Source organism: Aspergillus fumigatus, chromosome 6, assembly GCF_000002655.1.
Source record: "Aspergillus fumigatus Af293 chromosome 6, whole genome shotgun sequence".
NCBI classification, from domain to species: domain Eukaryota; kingdom Fungi; phylum Ascomycota; class Eurotiomycetes; order Eurotiales; family Aspergillaceae; genus Aspergillus; species Aspergillus fumigatus.
Window position 1 is genome coordinate 3,252,162 of NC_007199.1, and position 15,945 is coordinate 3,268,106.

General features: G+C 49.3%; 6 protein-coding genes across 6 annotated transcripts; 3 read left to right on the top strand and 3 right to left on the bottom strand.

The window, feature by feature from the left end:
- Positions 1-475: 475 nt before the first annotated feature.
- Positions 476-4,047, bottom strand: AFUA_6G12890 (VAC14 family protein; the record flags this gene model as incomplete). Its single annotated transcript, XM_746074.2, has 11 exons — positions 4,019-4,047; positions 3,698-3,958; positions 3,470-3,632; positions 3,241-3,411; positions 2,501-3,182; positions 1,643-2,445; positions 1,484-1,588; positions 1,310-1,428; positions 1,175-1,254; positions 959-1,118; positions 476-908 (listed from the first exon to the last, which is right to left on the bottom strand). The coding sequence occupies exons 2-11, from the start codon at positions 3,763-3,765 to the stop codon at positions 476-478; spliced, it is 2,784 nt and encodes a 927-aa protein (XP_751167.1). The 5' UTR covers positions 3,766-3,958; positions 4,019-4,047.
- Positions 4,048-4,138: 91 nt separating this feature from the next.
- On the bottom strand, positions 4,139-7,113 carry AFUA_6G12910 (DNA-dependent ATPase RAD54). The gene is made up of 5 exons (XM_077805108.1): positions 7,008-7,113; positions 6,276-6,954; positions 6,129-6,212; positions 5,957-6,080; positions 4,139-5,909 (listed from the first exon to the last, which is right to left on the bottom strand). Coding segments are annotated over exons 1-5 (2,436 nt in total). The 5' UTR covers positions 7,010-7,113; the 3' UTR covers positions 4,139-4,362.
- A 135-nt stretch (positions 7,114-7,248) lies between these two features.
- AFUA_6G12900 (uncharacterized protein) lies at positions 7,249-8,398 on the top strand (the record flags this gene model as incomplete). Its single annotated transcript, XM_077805107.1, has 4 exons — positions 7,249-7,457; positions 7,515-7,854; positions 7,931-8,261; positions 8,312-8,398. The coding sequence occupies exons 1-4, from the start codon at positions 7,292-7,294 to the stop codon at positions 8,396-8,398; spliced, it is 924 nt and encodes a 307-aa protein (XP_077661238.1). The 5' UTR covers positions 7,249-7,291.
- A 432-nt stretch (positions 8,399-8,830) lies between these two features.
- AFUA_6G12920 (putative C2H2 finger domain protein) lies at positions 8,831-9,316 on the bottom strand (the record flags this gene model as incomplete). The annotated part of the gene is made up of 1 exon (XM_746077.1): positions 8,831-9,316. The coding sequence occupies one exon, from the start codon at positions 9,314-9,316 to the stop codon at positions 8,831-8,833; it is 486 nt and encodes a 161-aa protein (XP_751170.1).
- A 1,044-nt stretch (positions 9,317-10,360) lies between these two features.
- Positions 10,361-13,775, top strand: acoA (aconitate hydratase ACO1). Its single transcript, XM_746078.2, has 6 exons — positions 10,361-10,567; positions 10,689-10,706; positions 10,822-10,899; positions 10,978-10,997; positions 11,126-13,070; positions 13,132-13,775. The coding sequence occupies exons 1-6, from the start codon at positions 10,532-10,534 to the stop codon at positions 13,396-13,398; spliced, it is 2,364 nt and encodes a 787-aa protein (XP_751171.1). The 5' UTR covers positions 10,361-10,531; the 3' UTR covers positions 13,399-13,775.
- Positions 13,776-14,074: 299 nt separating this feature from the next.
- Positions 14,075-15,517, top strand: AFUA_6G12940 (uncharacterized protein). Its single transcript, XM_077805109.1, has 4 exons — positions 14,075-14,367; positions 14,461-14,473; positions 14,530-14,889; positions 14,969-15,517. Exons 1-4 carry the CDS (start codon positions 14,284-14,286, stop codon positions 15,388-15,390), a joined length of 879 nt encoding a protein of 292 aa, XP_077661240.1. The 5' UTR covers positions 14,075-14,283; the 3' UTR covers positions 15,391-15,517.
- Positions 15,518-15,945: the final 428 nt, after the last annotated feature.

Below are 15,945 nucleotides of genomic sequence, written 5' to 3' on the forward strand. Positions count from 1 at the left end.
TTGGGAGATTTGACTTGAATGATGTGACAACTTCCGCACTTTACACTTTCTTCTACATTGTCGATAGTTGGACTTTTTATCCTCCTTCTCTACTTTATTATACGTGTGTGCATGCGAAATTAGCGAGTCGTCGCAATGACTTATAGTTTTCTCCCGTGGCGAGTGGTGGACAATTGTGCATAGGATCTATACTCCAATATTTGAGCCAAAACACCCTAGAGCTATGAGCAACCCTACTTGCTGTTTCACAAATACTACAATAAAAAGACAAGTCAACTGAAATAATCTCATCTCTATGGATATCACTGCGGGTATGAATATAGCCTGGCTGTCACTCTACGCGGCCCTGGATCAACGACATTCCACCAGGGTATGCGTGCGAGATAGAAGCGGATGGCTGCAAATTTCCGAAGTGAAAACGGCACCATCATGTTCTAGCACTCCAGAGGTTGTGCTCTGATAACGCTGGTTTCTCTTAACGCTTGGACCTCCTGCTCCCGATACCTAAACGGCCGAGATTAGGAAGCCCCGACTTATTCCTCTGTGTACCACTCAGGAGCGAGCCGCGATTAGGTGTGCCAGAGTCTCCGGGACTATTGCGCCCACCAGAGCCACCTATGTCCGGTCTTCCACCTCGAGGCGAGTCCGGCAGGCCACGTTCCTTGCCCCTGTCCGCGGTTGCTGCGGCGGACAGGGCGGCCGTGAGGGAGGGGTTTCTTAGTCCTGTGGTGCTGCCGTCCTGGTCGAACTGCCGTTGTGAGGCACGGTGCGTGCGACGGGCTTTCTCCTGGACGGACTTGAACTTGTCGAGGAGTTCGACCCACCGGATGGTGTTTTCCTCGCGGGTTTTCAGTCGACTGCCAGTGGCACGTTCATAGCCTGACGATGAGGAAGACACCATGCTCGTACTGATTCTTTGTCAGTCAGGTTCCTTGCACCAGGTAAATATTTCCCTTACAGTCGAGGGCCAGTATGCAGGAGGCCAATATTGCTGACGCTGTTTAGACGATTCTTCAACGCAGCAAATGCGCTGCTTTGAGGGAGGAGCATGAGAACTCCGTAGAGACACTTGTACAGATACGGGTATCTTTCTGGTTCGAGGAGCTGGAGACGAAGGTCTGCTGTGCCTTAGTCTCGGAATTCAAAGGGTCATATAGGCGGGAGGAAAACTAACAGGTAAAGACAGGCGACTCCAGGAGCTGAACCAATTTATCGATTTGGATCAACATATTCACAGTCATCTCAAGCTCAGCACTGGTCTCTAATTTAGTCACCCATCAGAAGTGGGGAAACGGACCAGTGAACGTACAAGACTTGAAGAAGGTTATAAGCCTGCTCATAAGCCTGCGCAAGCAGACAGAGGGAGAATGTAGAAACAGCATTGTGGCACCATGACCGGAACAGAGCAACGAAGAACATCTGACCCTCCTTTCGCGATATATCAGTAACTGCTTGCAGCCATCGACTCAAGAGATCGTCCTACCTTAGAGTCAAGATTCCTTAGCCTCTTTCTGAGATCTGACAGCTCCGGTGCAGTGATCAGATTATTATTCAGATTCTGTACCATGATACTTGCAAACTCGATGTCCTAGACAATGCATCAGTCAGCACCTGGAAACATTGCATAATGGATGATACTGACTTCTTCTTTCTCGAGGCAGTCTGCTAGTGTACGGTAGATGCGCTCTGGGCTTAAATTCATGCAGAGTTGTCGAATAATTAAATTGCCTCGGACTTCCAACAGATGCCTATCGGTGGAGAAGAGCTGGAGTAAATTGACCATGAAAGACGTAAAGTAGCTATCGTCGCTGTTTCGCGAGATCTGTGAAAGAAGCTGGAGGTCCTTTGTGACAACAGCTTCCGCAGGGTCTGACAGCGTCTTCAGAAGCGCAGGAAATGTCCCATCGTTGAATGCCACAACCTTCTTCGGCGCCTTCCGATGCAACATAATCAACCAAGACAGGGCAGCCACCCTTGTGGCTTCGTTCTCGTTCAGGAACTGCAAAGTCAGCGAGTTGACGGCTGCGGCATAATCCAGATCCGCCGGAGGAACCGGCGTAGGTATCACACTGCTACGAGATGCCTGTTCATTGGAGAGCTCTTGTTGAGAGGCTTGCTTTTTTGACTCACTCGTGGACGTTTCGAAAGATTGACGACCACTTGGTGTCGATGCTCTTCTCTCCACAAGCTCTTTGCTTGCAGTAGATATTGGTCTGGAAGGGGGACTCTGTCGTGTTTCCTCGGTGCTATCGTCAGACAAGGAGACGATGTACTCAAGCAATGATGTGTTGACCCGGTTTGCGGCCTGCCGCACTTGGTCTGAACCACTAGACATTGCTGGGAGAACCTGTGTCAAGAGACGGGGGACGAAAGGGAGGATATCTTCAGGGCTAATCTCGAAGAAGCTGTCAATCCAGCGTAATGCAGTTAACTGCATCTCCTCATCTAACTCAGTGTTTAGTATGCGACTACGGCATAATGCACCATCCAGTTTGCTCACCGAATGAGGTATCGACGAATCCCACAAGGATGTCCAGAATCTTGGGATAGTCAATGTGAACATCTTGCCCCGGGATCCAGTCTCCGTCAGCTTGTAAGTCATTTTCCTCGAGGTCTGACTCAGACTCGGAGTCCTCGATAGCATTTTCACTGCGTTCAATGTCCACAGCCACTGTGTGATCAGTGGTAGTGCTGACATTGTCACTCGCGGCCGACTGTTTGTTGTCACTCCCGTGCTCTTTACGACTCTCTTCTATGCCTTTCTTGAGGCGTGCAATCCTTTTGATTTCGGACAAAAACCTGTCGAGAAGAGCCTGAGTGGTGACATTGACGTCTCTGTTTGGGTCGCCGAGGAACTCGATTAACCCTCCCAAGAAATCGGGCAGATATGACACAAGCTCCAGGTCAGGAATGGTGTCTAGTAAGGTCAACCATGACACCAAGAATGTGCGTGTGGATGGACTGATGACGTGTATCCGTTCCTTCAGCAACGGTATGAACTTGGCCAACGAAAACGCAGTGGGAAGCTCGACCTCTTCCTGCGCATCAGGGTCTACTGTATGCTTCTCTGATAATTGCAAAACCGAAATGTAGGAGGCAGCAGATTCCGAAACAATGTCCTTGACAAGTCGATCGAGAAGTTCTGCACCGTTTTTGACAGAAAGCTCGGAATCGGAAGCTAACTGGAGTCGAATTTTAGTTTACACAAGAATACGGAGAAGATAGCTAGGAACGGCTTACTTTGCTCAGCGCGTCAAATATTTCATTGAAAAAAAGAAGGACCTCCCCTTTCGCGACTTTCGCAATGTTGTACATGCTCTCGCATGCGTAGTACCGGACTCGGGCATCTTGGTCGGAAAAGCAGGCAAGAACCGGTGGCACGATCTCTTTGAGATATGGAGCAACGCCCTCCTAGTTTAATCTAGTCTTAGCACCAACGATATCTTTGCAACCTATCCAACGGACTCACGGATCCAAGCGCTATTGAAGCTGCAGCTAACCCAATCAAACCACCATTTCTCGCATGCGGCTGATGTACGGCGTAGGCGTAGTCATGACAAAGCTGATCGACAATCTTCTGGATCTCTTCATAATCTCCTCGGAAAACGGCATTGCGAACAACTTTCTCGAGCCTGAATGGAGTAATCAGTATCCTGTAGGTTGAAGAGCTTCCCGGACCAGACTCGGTAAACCGTACTCTAGAGCTCCCTGTTTTCTGCGATCATAGAGCTTGTCATTCAGCAGGCGCTGAATCGAATGATCCATAGCTCAAATAACATAGATTTGATGAGTTCTCGACTCTTGATTTTCTATTAATTAGTGCTCATGGTGGAGGGACGATTTCTGGCTAGACTTGGCGGTGAATCGGGGACTCGAGCTCAACGACCTGTAGCTATGGAACAACTATCAATACCAGGCTGCACCCTCTGCACGATCAGAACCAAATAGGGCCGCGAGACTGCTAAGTCAGCTGCTTACGCGCGCCTAGCCGTTGCGATAGCAATGTGGGGGAACTCACAGTGTAGATGCGTTGGCAGCGTAGATGGGGATATCTTAGTGGAAGTGAAGTGACGTAGTTGTCAACCATCAGAGACAGGCCTTAGCGCCAACCATCAATACTCGAGCCGTGCGATAGATACAACAAATCCTTGACGTACAACATACGACTTACGTATGCATACAAGGAAATTAGATTCAACTATATCTCTATGTCTTATCCCTTATGGTGTTCTAGCTTACGTTGAGTACCCAATTACTCTGACCGCGAGGACCATAAAAAGGCATCAAAATGACCCTAAAACTCCAAAAACTAACATGAATGTCGTAAACGCTCCAAGCGAAAATCGCCATGACAAGGGAGCCTTAATGACTAATATATTGGAAGACGGCGGACACATCTTTTTCACTCGTCTCCTGGCGTATCAGTAGATCTTGGATCTTACTGAGCTGGCCGTTCTCGCCATCATTGACAAAATGATTCCAGGAACTGGTGTCACCGTACAACATGGCTGGAGCCTTAATGTACTGCGTTCCATCCGGTCTGCACCGCTTGCATTTGAACGTGTCATGAGTGTCACTTCGCGTTTCTGGCTTGAATTGGAACAGCTCGCGGAGGGACTCCAGCGAGAAATGTCGCTCAACGTCTTCGGCCGAATCCACGACACATGACGAGAGTGATTGCTTGTGGGATTGACGTTGGAAAATCTTTTCCTCAATCGACCCAGTTGCAATGAAACGATAAACAAAACAATCTTTCTTTTGACCATCACGCCAAACCCGAGCCAAGGCCTGCTGGTCTGCAGCGGGATTCCAATCTGGATCGAACAACACAAGGCGGTTTGCGCCGATCAAGTTTAATCCGCAACCGCCGGCCTTACTGCTTAGAAGGAACACAAATTCCTCACCATCTGGATTGTTGAATTTGTCGACGAGCTTTTGCCGCTTGTTGATGTTCATAGTACCGTCCAGCCTCAACGAGCCATAGCCTCTCGATCGGCAGAGCTTTTCGAACAAGTCGAGAGTTTGGGTGTAATTGCTGATGAGGACAATCTTGTCATTCGTATCTTGACGGATACGAGCTAGCATACGATCGAGAACCATCATCTTCCCAGAGTACCATGATTTGATATCTCTGTCTCGCCCTCTAGCTTCAGGTGGAACATAGTCCTCGGGAAACGTATGTTCGCAGCCAGGAAGATCTCTCGTGAGATCGAGTAAATCCGGATGATTGCATAGTTTTTTCAATATCCCAATGGCCTTCAGTGGCTGACTTCCCTTTCCCCTAAGCAGGCTCTTGATCTCGGGGCTCTGGATGAAATGGTTGTAGAGATCAAGCTGGAACTGGGAAAGGTTGCAGAAGACAACATGCTCATATTTGATCGGCAGATACTTCGACAAAATATCGTTCGTCCGGCGAATGATGAATTTATTCACAATACCAGATAACTCTGCCAATCGCTCGTCGCCCTTCTTCCGATCTTCCTCTGTGCCTGCGGCATCTCGTCCTTTCAGAATAGGTATTTCGAATCTCTTTCGGAACTCATTTTGCGAGCCAAGCAGATTTGGGTTGGCAAAATGGAGAAGAGCGAAATATTCAGAGAGATCATTCTGGATGGGGGTACCCGACAAAATCACACGACGAGTCACATTCAGACTGTTCAAAGCAGTCCACGTTAAACTGTCTTTGTTCTTGAGACGATGGCCTTCATCGCACAAAAGAAGCCCAATCGGACTGTCTTTTAATGCATCGACATACATTCGAAGAGTTTCATATGAAACTATGAGAACAGGCCGGACTACGGCCCGCCCGGATGCGATGGCCCATTGCTTTATTTGGGAGGTGAGCTCCGCCTTCGAGGCTTTGCCGTCTATCGCGAACGGCGTAATTGCATCCTTTCCCAGCCATTTCACTGCCTATGTCAGTATAAGCGACTGACACGAAGGGCTTGTGGCTTACCAAGTTCGTTGGCCCAGTTTCCGACCAGACTGGAGGGACAAGCAATGATACATTTTTGAATTGTCGACTTTCCTGCTTCCGGCGATTGCTTCAGAAGTGTCCACATTAGGGAAATGCATTGAAGCTGTCAATGTTAGGCTTGATCAATATCTCGAAAGAAGCTGCCACATACAGTCTTTCCCAATCCCATACCATCGGCCATAATGCAACCATTCGCATTTTTATCTATCAGACCTGTTGTACAGCGATAAAGAAACTTGCGGAGGAGACAGGTTAGTTTCTGGATTCGTGTTCGTGTGGATGTCAAGGGAGTCACTACCTTTACACCTTCCACTTGATGCGGCCGCAGAACTTTCGCCAATCTGGGATCTATGACCACTGGAACCTTAGGACGAGACTCCACCTTCTTCTTCAGTCCGAGTATATCTGCTAGGCTCTTGTGCACCAGCGGCTCGTCCAGCTTGGCTTTAGTTTCCTCGATGCCCTTGTCTTCAGGCATCGATTCTGGAGCCTCGCCAATATCGTCGACGGTGGGATCATATAGAACTATCGCAAATTCTCCACTAGGATCGTGTAGTGGTTTCACAACAAAAGTGGCGCCTTGCCTCATTCCCAAAGTGGGAGCTGGTCTCGAAGGATTGTAATCATTAGAGGACTTGTTGATCAAAGGTATCCGAAATCTTTGCTTAAACGTGGTTTCCTTGTCCTTGACTTTAAAGACGGGAAATTTATTGGCATCTCTTGTCGCAAGAGCAAGACGTTCTTCGTTGGTCCATGGCTTGACGCTGTTGTCCTCCACCTCTCCATCTGCTCCTGCGTAGTTGACTTTTCTTCGCTTTCTCGCAGGCTTATCTGATGTTCGGGTAGGGATGGCAGACCCGGGACATTTGAAAGGCTTTGAAAGACGGTCTATCGAGTTGGATGATATGTTTCTCTGTAGTGGCTTGGATAACGGGGTGTTTCCACCTTCAGTTCCTACAGCTGGGCGCGGGCGATACCTATTTTTGTCAATTCAGCTCATTGGAACGCAGAGAGCCTAGAGTGGACTCACATTGATAGCTTCTTCTATGCAGGCATAGCTTCTCAAGTAGCTGGCTGGATTGCCTTGTCGCTATCCGTAGTAATCAATCAAGGTTGATTGATTTGGTGATTGCCATTCGAACGCGTTGTCCTCAATACCGGGCGCGCCTCCCGCTGTTGACGGAACACCAAAGTACCACGCAATCACGTGCGAATATTGTAGCCGACCCCGCCACTAGCCATGGCAGATTAATATCTAAGGCAACGATGTAGGCAGCCACTGCTCAAGCTCTCGACCTTGGGAAATTGTTCTCAATGTCGTCAGACTTTTGGGCGGGATACCTCAGTGGAGCCATTGGAATCATAATCGGCAACCCTCTGGATGTTGTCAAGGTTCGATTACAAGCTGGCGGGGTTAATGTAGCTGGATCAACGAGCCGGAACATAGGCTCCTTCGAGAATGTGAGCTCCCTTGTGCGAGGTCGGTTGGCTCTCTCATGAACGCAAAACCTGACATAAACACTGACGTGGGTACGAGGTGCTGCTGCTCCCATACTGGGATATGGAGCGCTTAATGCGCTGCTGTTTGTCGCTTATAATCGTTCGTTGATGTTCATGGATGATTCGATAAAGGATCCTACAAACCCCTTGGGCGTTTCGCTCTACAAAATCTGGCTTGCTGGTGCTGCTGGGGGAGCGGCCAGCTGGACGGTCTCATCTCCCACAGAGTTCATCAAATGCCGAGCGCAACTTGACTCTCGCCCTGGGGTCTCTTCGTGGACTGTCGCCAAGGACATCTTTCGGACCCGAGGATTGACGGGTCTTTACTTCGGAGGCATGATTACTTGCGCCAGAGACTCGATTGGCTATGGATTTTAGTATGCACAATGCTTTCCCTGGGTCTTTCCGCGACAGGTTTCTAGTCGGACGTTTATTTACCTATGGCACCCACAGTTTCTGGTCTTACGAGTACTGCAAACGTCTTATGTCCTCCGAAACTGATAACGCGCATGAGATTGCTCTGAAAGTACTTCTCTGTGGAGGCATTGCTGGAGTGACCACATGGGCCTCTGTCTACCCGCTGGACATGATCAAGACGAGACTGCAAGCGCAGACAATTGCAATAGCTCCCGAGTCCCGCCCACTGATACCTATACAGAGCAAGCCCCAGACATTGAATTCCTACCAGATTACTAAAGCCGCGTATCAGTCCGAAGGGCTGAAAGCTTTCTACCGAGGACTCGGGATTTGTAGCTTGAGAGCTTTCATAGTAAACGCTGTTCAGGTATGTGATTCCAACACCACGGAATGGCATTTGCTAATCATGCGCAACAGTGGGCAGCATACGAATGGCTTATGAAATATCTAAACAGCTCCTGCGATCAGACAGCGAGCTGTGTTGCTGGTGTTACGCAAGCATAGAGCAGAGGGGACATTTGTTATGTTTAAGATCAACTTGTAGACTAGACCACTGTATCTGGTATTCATTGCAGCTAGTAAATGATTTTCATACCAAGACCCGAAGAAATGTGGGCCGATGCTAGAAGAGGGCCGAAAACCGGCGGTTTGAAGGTCACCGCAAACCGGAATTGGGCTTGCTCGGCTTTGGGATCGCCTATAACTGGCGGAATTCGGAACATGTGGTTTCATGTGCGGCTCAGACCCAGCTGGTTGCTGATTGGACGAAAGACCTTTCACTGTTGCCTTTAAAGCAAACGACAATAAGGTAACCTGGAGGTGTGATTCAGTCGTGCAGAGTTTGTCGCCGAGTTTGCTGCTGGACAGAGGATCGAGGATAGTGTATCTATCAAGGGTTGTCTTTTTGTTGAGGATGACCGTTAGGCTATAGGCTGTCTAATCCTCCATGTCAACGACCGTTTCCTGTTGTCGCAATCCATTGTCGGTACTCAGACCGACAGCAGCCTCGGCGATTTTCTGTGAATGAGGCTCCTCGCGCAGCAATCGCAACCTATTCAAGCATCCCTGAGTTAGACGTGATCGGTCCAAAAAGACGTTCGCACTGTCCATTATCACCGACCTTCTTTTGTGGTTTTTGCCCTTGGTATGGGCGACCAGGTTGTATTCGCTCTCAAACCATTTCGAACATTCGACGCAATAATGCTTTCCTAGACCTGGGAGATCCTCCGCATCCTTGGTCGCTTTGTACTGCGTAAGGTGCTTGGGAGAGTCGATGTCCGCTCGGACTTGATCGTAGTCCCTACAAGAGACAAGCAATGTTAGAGCTATCGGACCTTCAAGTGCACCAATGGCGCGATGAGTGCATTCCTGTATATCGTACCTTGTTCTGCGCTTTGTCTTGATCTTTCTCACAGCTCCCATCTTGAATATGTGCAGGCTTAGTGTAGGATGGACACTATTCACCAGATACGCACAAAATTGTTATCACCGATAAACGGAAGGATGCAAAAGTTTTGGACCTTTGGAAGCGGGTCAACTGTCTCAAAATTTCCGCCTACTGTCCACAAACAGGGATTTTTCTTGAAGTGCTTGCTTTTGATTGGTGTGAGTGCTCTTGGGCTTGGCACCGGCCTGCGGGATGCCCCTTCGGTAGGCCTCGGCTCAGACTCGGCTTCAGCTGCATACCCCCATACAGAACTTACAGCATCTTTTCACATTCTGTAATTTATGACGTTTTCATTCTTTTCGGCATGTTGCTCCGTCCTAGCATTGTCCAGTTGCAATTCAGGTAAACGTAATGATTTTAGCCCCATTAACAGCCGCTTTCTGAGGTTCCCCTGTGGGCGCCTGTCAAGGCCTTTGCTCTTGATGAGTAGGACACAAATTCTCATTCTATTCTTCAACATGGAAAGGGCCATGTAATCATTTTGACCCAAATGAGCTGTAAGGTCACGGAATTCAGGCTTCTTCTAGGTATGATCCAAGTCGGTGGACCAGTACCGAGTTACCTCAGTACAGAATCACAGTGACGATAGATAATCATTGCCACACTATTGGCCCACCGCTATTTCCGTCTCACATGCCCCAGAGTGGAAGCACAGGCATCCGGGTGCTTAGGTGTATCCATTACATCAATCCATACCATTTTCTGTAATGAAGTTCAAGTTGAACTTTGAGGTGGTACTCCTTAGGGCTGGCAGCAATATTGGAAGGCTATTAATGATGGGCGCATTTTGAAGATTCCTAATGAGCCTGTGGATCAATTCTTCAGAGCCTCTGGTCTTCAGCCCAAGAGAATCCTCCCAATTGTAATCAAGATCGCTAGTGTATGGGAAGATTTGGTAGACAGCCATTTTTCCTTGTCTCCGGTCGCAAGCATGGCGCCGATTGTACCGAAAGCGTACGCCCGTACTGTCACGAGCGGTTACGGGTCCTCTTCTCCGGTTCATCAAGAATTCTTTCCCACACCAAAGCTTCCTTTTTATCTGCTCCATCTCCCTTTGATCCCTAACTCTTTTCTCTAACCTACTTCCCACTCCACTCCATTCTTTACTGCAGCTGGCTGTTGTTGCTGCTTGGATTGGCTCTCGTTGGATGTATTGCGGCATTGCCCAACTCACATAGAGAGCTTCCATAATGATCTCCACAAGGCTTGCGCGCGCTGGTGCGCTGGTGAGTGAACTCTTAGCTCCTAGCTCATCCTTTAAGCTCTTGCATTCATGTGCGATGCATTGAAGGATGGGTCGAAGCAGCAAAATGTGAATTGTCCAGAAGCTGACATGATATCTCACAGGCCCCCAAGTCCCGACTTGTAAGAATCCCATGATCTCACCTCTGCTGCGCTGTTCTCCAGCGAGCAACTCGGGAAGCCGTGGCTATGGCTACTTCAGCAGCAGTGCAGATGTACTGACTGATCTTTTGTGCAGTTCCTCGGGACCCGGGCCTTCGCTACCGTCGGTGACTCCCCTCTCGACAAGAAGGTCGAGATGGCCAACACTGAGAAGGTGAGTGGTCTTGTTCGGCCAGTCCAGCGCTGCCCTTTAGTTCATTACAGGAACAGAATCCGCTAACCTATCCGCCAGGGTAACTACATCAACTACAAGTATGCCATAAACGCCCTTTGCACTCAGCCCAAAATAATCCGCTCATGCGGAGAATTTGGGAATCAATATTTTTTTTTTTTTTTTTTTTTTTCTCACTCGGTCACTAACATATTCCTTAACTTCTCAGGAAGATGTCTGAGAACTTGGACATTGTCCGTCGTCGCTTGCAGCGTCCTCTCACATACGCCGAGAAGGTTCTGTACTCTCACCTTGACGACCCTCACGGACAGGAGATTGAGCGTGGCAAGTCCTACCTGAAGCTCCGCCCCGACCGTGTCGCTTGCCAGGATGCCACCGCTCAGATGGCCATTCTGCAGTTCATGTCTGCTGGCATGCCCTCTGTCGCTACTCCTACTACCGTCCACTGTGACCACTTGATCGAGGCCCAGGTCGGAGGTGACAAGGATCTTGCTCGTGCCAACGAGATCAACAAGGAAGTTTATGATTTCCTGGCTAGTGCCACCGCCAAGTACAACATTGGTTTCTGGAAGCCCGGTTCCGGTATCATTCACCAGATTGTCCTGGAGAACTACGCTTTCCCTGGTGGTCTGATGATCGGTACCGACTCTCACACCCCCAACGCTGGTGGTCTTGCTATGGCTGCTATTGGTGTCGGTGGTGCCGATGCTGTCGATGTCATGGCTGGTCTTCCCTGGGAGTTGAAGGCTCCCAAGGTGATTGGTGTCAAGCTTACCGGTGAGATGTCCGGCTGGACCACTCCTAAGGATGTCATCCTGAAGGTTGCGGGCCTTCTCACTGTCAAGGGTGGTACTGGTGCTATCATTGAGTACCACGGACCTGGTGTTACCTCTCTCTCTTGCACTGGTATGGGTACCATCTGTAACATGGGTGCTGAGATTGGTGCTACCACCTCTATGTTCCCCTTCAACGACCGTATGTACGACTACCTGAAGGCCACCAAGCGTCAGCACATTGGTGACTTCGCCCGCGAATACGCCAAGGAGCTGCGTGAGGATGAGGGCGCCGAGTACGACCAGCTGATCGAGATCAACCTCTCTGAGCTTGAGCCTCACATCAACGGTCCCTTCACTCCTGATCTTGCTACCCCCATTTCTAAGTTCAAGGAGGCTGTGGAGACCAACAAGTGGCCTGAGGAGCTCAAGGTTGGTCTGATCGGTTCTTGCACCAACTCCTCTTATGAGGACATGTCCCGTGCCGCCTCGATCGCTCGTGACGCTCTGAACCACGGTCTGAAGGCTAAGTCCCTCTTCACTGTTACCCCCGGTTCCGAGCAGATTCGCGCCACTATTGAGCGTGATGGCCAGCTGCAGACTCTTGAGGAGTTTGGCGGTGTCATCCTCGCCAACGCCTGCGGTCCTTGCATCGGTCAGTGGGATCGCAGGGACGTCAAGAAGGGCGAGCCTAACTCTATCATCTCCTCCTACAACCGTAACTTCACTGGCCGTAACGATGCCAACCCTGCTACCCACGCCTTCGTCGCTTCTCCCGACCTTGTTGTCGCCATGACTATTGCTGGTACACTCAAGTTCAACCCCCTCACTGACAAGCTGAAGGACAAGGACGGCAATGAATTCCTGCTCCAGCCTCCTACTGGAGAGGGTCTCCCCGCCAAGGGCTACGACCCTGGCCGTGACACCTACCAGGCTCCTCCCGCCGACCGCAGCTCCGTCAACGTCGCTGTCTCCCCCACCAGTGACCGTTTGCAGCTCCTTGCTGGATTCGAGCCCTGGGATGGCAAGGACGCCAACGGCATCCCTATCCTCATCAAGTGCCAGGGCAAGACTACCACCGATCACATCTCCATGGCTGGCCCATGGTTGAAGTACCGTGGCCACCTTGACAACATCTCTAACAACATGTTGATTGGTGCTGTCAACGCTGAGAACGGCAAGGCCAACTCCGTCAAGAACAAGTTCACTGGCGAGTACGACGCTGTCCCTGCTACCGCTCGTGACTACAAGGCCCGTGGTGTTAAGTGGGTTGTAATTGGCGACTGGAACTACGGTGAGGGAAGCTCCCGTGAGCACGCCGCTCTGGAGCCCAGACACCTTGGTGGTCTCGCTATTATCACCCGCAGCTTTGCCCGTATTGTAAGTCCTTCTGGCTCCTCATTTTGCAATCTGCGTAATAATACTAACTCTTCTTTCACAGCACGAAACCAACCTGAAGAAGCAGGGTATGCTTCCTCTCACTTTCGCTGACCCTGCCGATTATGACAAGATCAACCCTGAGGACACCGTCGACCTCCTTTGCACCCAGCTCGAGGTTGGCAAGCCCATGACTCTCCGTGTTCACCCCAAGGATGGCAGCGCTCCCTTCGACATCTCCCTGAACCACACCTTCAACGAGTCTCAGATCGAGTGGTTCAAGGATGGCTCTGCCCTCAACACCATGGCCCGCAAGTCCGGTGCCAAATAGATTTTCTGCGACAGTCCGCTAAACCCTCCGCATCCGATGTCGAAGGTTTGTAAATTATGTCTTGAGTGTTCCTAGCGATCACTGGGAACATTTTCTTGAACTTCTGAGTTTAGTGTATGTATCCAGCGCTTGACTCAAGTTCGCAATGTTTGGGGAGTGGACAGCGGCCTCTAGGCCTGCTTTTCACGGTTCATGAAAAATGGTGTTCTGAAATTCTGACGATTTGTGTTTTCGTTACCACCGAAGTTTTCCTTGTTGTTTTTTCTACCATCCCGAGTTTGGGTGGGCTCTATGGATATAGGCTTCCGTTTTCTTTGTTTTGCACACAGCCATTGTATGTTAGGGATCGCATGCATACCAAAGTCATTTCATTCTATATTCAAGGCTAGATCCTTGTAATTCATATCTTTCAGTAACAGTTTAGCCTGTCTGGTTAAGTCATAACACATGAAAAGGTGAGGTCGATTCTTGCGTGCCAAGTCCCTGGAATTTGCAAATGCCTCCAATGTGTTCTGACCTTCGAGCTGGAGCAATTGGAAGCTATACAAACATTACACATAAACCAACAGGAATTCACTAGCGTACCTACCGAAAGTTCGGCTCCCCGCAATGGAACAACCTCGGTTACATAGGCACCAATCTCTCTCCATACTCGGGCTTGAGCAAAGTGTATCTACCTAAATGCAGAAATGGCAATCAACAAATTGTAGACCGCAGGTCATTATAGTTGCATCCAATTTGTATAAATATACTCTGGCTATTCCTGAAGACTCGACGGTTGATCCGATAAGAAAGAATCAGTTTGTAAGCGGCTTCTGTGAAACGAAACTACTTCACAGGCAAACTCCGCATATACCAACCACCATTATCATCACTTCCTAAACCATGGCTACACAACTTGTCCCGCTCTCAGAAGTGGAAAGGCTCAGTGCTTCGGTAGTCCGAATACTGGGGGGAAATCCAGGGAAGGTGAGTGCATTCTCGGCTTCCAGGCTTTCGCCCAGGAACAGATAATACAAATCAATGACCTGGTTCGAAACTAATATGCGATCGATCTTGAAGTTCACATTGCAAGGTGAGTGGCTTACACAAGAATCTGAATAATCAGGCGTCTCATTCTAGATATCATAGGGACGAATACATATCTAATCGGTCGGGGCCACCAGCGGATACTCATTGACACCGGCGAGGGCAAACCGTCCTGGGCAAATCATCTCAAAAGTGTGCTAGCAAAGGAGAATGCGACAGTCCATAAAGCACTCTTGACACACTGGCACCACGACCATGTTAATGGTGTTCCCGATCTCCTCAAGATTTGTCCGCAAGCGACGGTTTACAAGCACCGACCAGACGAAGGACAGCTTGATATTGAAGATGGCCAAGTCTTCAGCGTTGAAGGCGCTACTTTGAAAGCGTATCATACTCCAGGGCATACCGTGGACCATATGATGTTCGTTCTTGAAGAGGAGGACGCCATTATCACTGGTGATAGTGAGTCTTACTCTCCACTATGTGGTTGTTCTACGTGGTCACCTTTGCGGCTGACCTTTTTCTTTACTCTTTCCTTTAGACGTGCTAGGTCACGGGACAGCAGTATTTGAAGATCTCCCAGTGTATCTGTCCAGCCTGCAGAGGATGCAGAATCGGGTCTCAGGCCGCGGATATCCAGGCCACGGTGCAGTGATAGAGGATGCAGCTACGAAGATCACCGAGTACATCAACCATCGGCAGCAGCGTGAGGAAGAAGTAATTCGGGTGTTGCGATATGGAAAGCTCGACATCCCGGATAATGAACCTTCTCCAGAACGCAAGTCTTCATGGACCCCCATCGAAATAGTCAAGGTTATCTATCGGAATGTTCCCGAAAGTCTTCACTTGCCTGCTTCACATGGTGTTTTGCAGGTGCTGATGAAATTGGAGGCCGAGGGAAAGGTGGTCCATGACATAGAGACGGGGAAATGGAGGATAGACATTGGAAAGTCTGCATTGTGAATCACATACTACCTACTGCCTGGCAGTGGATGCTTGATTTCAAATCAGTCTCATACCCCTCTGTATGCGCGATTAATGTATATATGGTATCTAGTAGTAGCTTAATGTGGCAATGTTTCAACCAGTGAAACTTCTTCCGGTCTGATCCCAAGATCTACTGGGTATGCAAGAATTTCAAGAAGAGGTTAGATTAATGTTGTAACAACAGCCAGTCCATCTGAACCACTCCCGAAAACGCCACCAGTTGGGCGCCTACTTCACTCATGTCAATACGCAGGAGTTATTACTACAGTCTGTCATCCACCTACGAGTACGAGACGAGTGGTGGTTGATCCATGAAAAGAAAGTTGTCAAGCGATGAGACATATGACCGGAAAAACAATGGGCTGTAGGCGGGATTCTTTGTTTCCTTTGGTAATTTTAGGAAACCTGATGCCGTTACCTTTTTTTTCTTGGAAGTGTTGGCATCATCGACGGCTTCTTCCTTGACTGGTCGGGAAGTCCAAGGCGCCATTCCAGTTAGTCAGACCGTGACTTCACTTTCCTCTGGCTGGG

Excerpts from the sequence above, each read along its gene's own strand:
- AFUA_6G12910 (XM_077805108.1), bottom strand. Across the intron at positions 6,081-6,128 it reads GTATGGGATTGGGAAAGACT|CTTCAATGCATTTCCCTAAT; the intron begins GTATGTGGCAGC and ends TAACATTGACAG. Across the intron at positions 5,910-5,956 it reads AAACTGGGCCAACGAACTTG|TGAAATGGCTGGGAAAGGAT; the intron begins GTAAGCCACAAG and ends TGACATAGGCAG.
- acoA (XM_746078.2), top strand. The coding sequence starts at position 10,532 with ATGATCTCCACAAGGCTTGCGCGCGCTGGTGCGCTG. Across the intron at positions 10,998-11,125 it reads GGTAACTACATCAACTACAA|GAAGATGTCTGAGAACTTGG; the intron begins GTATGCCATAAA and ends TTAACTTCTCAG. Across the intron at positions 13,071-13,131 it reads CCCGCAGCTTTGCCCGTATT|CACGAAACCAACCTGAAGAA; the intron begins GTAAGTCCTTCT and ends CTTCTTTCACAG.
- AFUA_6G12940 (XM_077805109.1), top strand. The coding sequence starts at position 14,284 with ATGGCTACACAACTTGTCCCGCTCTCAGAAGTGGAAAGGCTCAGTGCT. Across the intron at positions 14,890-14,968 it reads CGCCATTATCACTGGTGATA|ACGTGCTAGGTCACGGGACA; the intron begins GTGAGTCTTACT and ends TCTTTCCTTTAG.